At 47.2% G+C, this 3,335-nt stretch overlaps 1 protein-coding gene across 1 annotated transcript; it reads right to left on the bottom strand.

Annotated features, from left to right (window-relative positions):
• Positions 1–1,453: 1,453 nt before the first annotated feature.
• On the bottom strand, positions 1,454–3,018 carry LOC142814086 (uncharacterized). Its single transcript, XM_075892028.1, has one exon. It carries the CDS (start codon positions 2,808–2,810, stop codon positions 1,983–1,985), a length of 828 nt encoding a protein of 275 aa, XP_075748143.1. The 5' UTR covers positions 2,811–3,018; the 3' UTR covers positions 1,454–1,982.
• Between the last annotated feature and the right edge of the window lie 317 nt (positions 3,019–3,335).

Raw genomic sequence — 3,335 nt, 5'->3', positions numbered from 1 at the left:
GCACTCGGCAAGAACACAGGCAGCGCCCAATCAACCTCGATCAACGCGCACGCGAGATGCCTGACCGGCCTGTGTATCACCCACGACGAGGCATTCGATGCCTACAATATCGGAACTGTCGATTGTGCAAGATGTTCGAACCTCGTTCATACTTCACAATAATGCCAGCTGTGATTACCCCTATCTCCACGTCCAAACCATTTTTGTGTTATCCTGGACGCAACAACCAGCCTCGCCCACCAGAACTCCTGCGTTAACCGGACTGCTGCACTCTCCCCTGAAGTCATTGAAAGTTACGGAACTACTCTGGAGCATAGGACCAATTCTGAATTTTGATGTTTGTGACTTTTTAACCTCTCCTTGTTTGCTTTTTTTTGTTCGTAATCCATGTCTTCTTTCGGGGGAGGGGGAATCGTGTGACGTATCAAGCGATTGTTTGTAGAAGTAGATGAGGAAGAAGTGCACAGAATAGAATAAACATGGGGTATGAGCCAGGCCACGTCGCCCATTCATTGTAGCGTCATATATATATATATATATATATATATATATATATATATATATATATATATATATATATATATATATATATATATATATATAAACAACGTCAAGAGGACCCCTTATGCACATAACAGGCAGGACATACAAGAAGCAGCAGCTTAGCGTTCCCCCAGAGATATTAGATTCGTAATATTGTACGTCCAAGTAATATTTACGGCCACTTAGTAACATGCCTGTAATTTCGCCATCTTTTTACGTTATTTATAAAAAAAATGTTTGATGCACAGGAAAAAAACAAATATATACTCCATGGTACCATTTTCACCTAGCTCACATTCGATGTTGGCAATACAGAATGGTTAAATAATTATAAACAAAATTTCGGTATGCACACAATTTGTCGCGCATACATGGCAAAAGTAATGAAATACGTAAGTACAAACTAGGTATGTCTGAACAATATTAATGCGCTGATATCGTGTATAGCACAGAATAAACAGCGAGCAGCTTTAATTTTGAGACATGTAAGGTCGAAAAATTTTTTAAAAGTTTATCAAAGCTCTTCTGCATGGCATTTGTTGCACTTCGTTCCACTGGTGCGGAGTATGGCACGATGCCTTGGTAAATACCGAGCGATGCTGCAAGACTTGCGTATCATTTAGTTTAGTGTGTCTTAGGCTTCCATGGATTGAGAAACAGGACATGATACCAAGAACTCCGATCAGCTTTTTTCAGCAGGCGATAATATTATGTTAAGCGAGGCAGTTTGACTTCCAGGAAAATACTGCTTTGTTTCTGTGAGTAAAAAAGTGATATGAAAAGTAGTTTAAAGAACCGCGTCTTTGTAATTGGCACCAGTGTTTACCCAACTTTCTTCTATACGCATTAATGTAGTGGTGTTCACTGTTTTGCGACTCTAATGAGCAGATAAATTCATGCAAACCAGTGATAAAAGCTAGAATACTGTTTTAATGACACGTCAAAAAAGAGGTTTTACACAAGCACAAATCTTCCATCAAGATTGAGATTTTTTGAGCTAATCCTAGCCTAACTCACTATAGCTGTATCTAGGTGAAAAAAGTCACAGTAGTTCACCGAAGACTCACCCACGGCAGCTGCATCGTAAAGATTTTTCTTCAGTAGTGCACTGCTGCACTGCTGAAGACTTCCCATAGCAAGCCAACATGAAGAATCCAGAAATGTAGGAGTTCTTGGGGCACCACTTGAGTATTAGGCATGCTATGTGGTGTGAAGAGCACGCCGTTGATGTGCCTCATCTTGGTAAATCGCAAAAAACGCGCAAAAAATTGCCTATGCAACTTTTGTGTTCGCGTAGTCATTTGTATTACACAATCACAATGACGTTTATGTGTGCGCAGAAATTATGTGAACTGGAGCAACGTTTCACCGGTGAGTGATTGAACTGACAGTCAAATAACATATTACAAAAGGCATGATCGTGGCCTGCCCTTGCGCAGTTATACTGCCCAGTTGCGGCTCGCCCAAGCCCACCGCACGAGGGACGCGGCTGCTTCTACCAGAAGTACCGGCAAAGTCATGCAAGTCAACAGAACACCGAGCGAGCGTTGGTTCTGAGAACTTCCAGTGCCAACAGACATCAGAGAGAGTGCCAGGAGGAAGGCGTTGGCGATAATGGCCACAACCGCCACGCACAATACTGCTGGACGCGGGCAGGAACTGCGTTGCAGACCACTTGGGCCTTCCTTGCGCACAGCACGCACGTGCCCAGAGGCGGCCAGCAGTGTAAGAGAACCTGTCGGTACGCCGAACGCCAACGTCTCACGGGCGTGAGCATCGAGGCAGGCGGAGGCACCCAGGACAAGCGTCACGATTCCAAGAACGATTTGGGTAACGCGCAGCCTCAAAAGCACCGCCAAAGTTCGGCAGCTTCGCATTGCTGTCGCCGATGCCAATTGCTGGCCCGGACTGGGAAAACCGAATGCCGTCGTCTCTTCTTGAGCACTAGACGGGAAAAGCAGGGGTGGCAGGTCCTCACCCGCGGGGTCAACAACACTTGTGCACAGAGCTGGAACGACGACGACCCGCGGACAGGCATCGGAGGCAGCAGTAGGCGCGGGCGGTCCTCCGGTTCTCTCGGAAGGCTTGAATGTTGGCGATGCACTGGCCCTCCGGGAACGGTTTCCGTTTTCTAGGGCACCCGTGCACAATGTGACACGTGGAATAGAAGTTCTTCGTGGAGGGTCTGTGGCAAGACGAAGTATTCGAGGTGGTGGAAGCACGCAGTTGTCGTCCCCGAGGGCACCAGCGTTGCTCGATTCAGCCATGGGAGTGTACGGTGGGAGCACGCGTCCATGTGGATTGCCGCGATTCCGGTGGGTGCGTCGTCGTGTTCGCCAGTCTCAGCCCGGGCTTATTCCATACGCGCTGCGAGTGAGCCTGCAAGCCCGCCGCGTGCGCGAACGCGCAGCTTTCTGATCAATACTGGGGCATTGCGCTCGGCTCGTCCGGTCCTTCCTGGGTGCGCCGCACCGCTCCACCTACACCGACAGACGTGGTTGGAGGAGCCGCTGCCGCTGGTGTCGCGTGGTGCGCTCAAAAAAAGCGGGCGGTCCCGAGGCAACTGCGCGGAAAGTCTTGCAACAAAGTGCGCATTAAACTTGTGGATAACAAGAATACTATTCCACTTCTTTGTTAAAAAAAGCAATGATACGGGCTTTTCTTAATACGGTTACAACAAGTGACCTTGTGTAAATGGGTTCGTCAGTTTAGTGTATCTCACTTAGGCAAGCAAAGTTTCTTTGACCGTTTCAGTCACACATATGTTTAGGTAATGAAATATAATCTATCTA

This window comes from Rhipicephalus microplus, chromosome 4, assembly GCF_043290135.1.
Source record: "Rhipicephalus microplus isolate Deutch F79 chromosome 4, USDA_Rmic, whole genome shotgun sequence".
NCBI classification, from domain to species: domain Eukaryota; kingdom Metazoa; phylum Arthropoda; class Arachnida; order Ixodida; family Ixodidae; genus Rhipicephalus; species Rhipicephalus microplus.
Note: the sequence above shows the minus strand (reverse complement) of the source record. Positions and strands in the feature narration are given on the sequence as shown.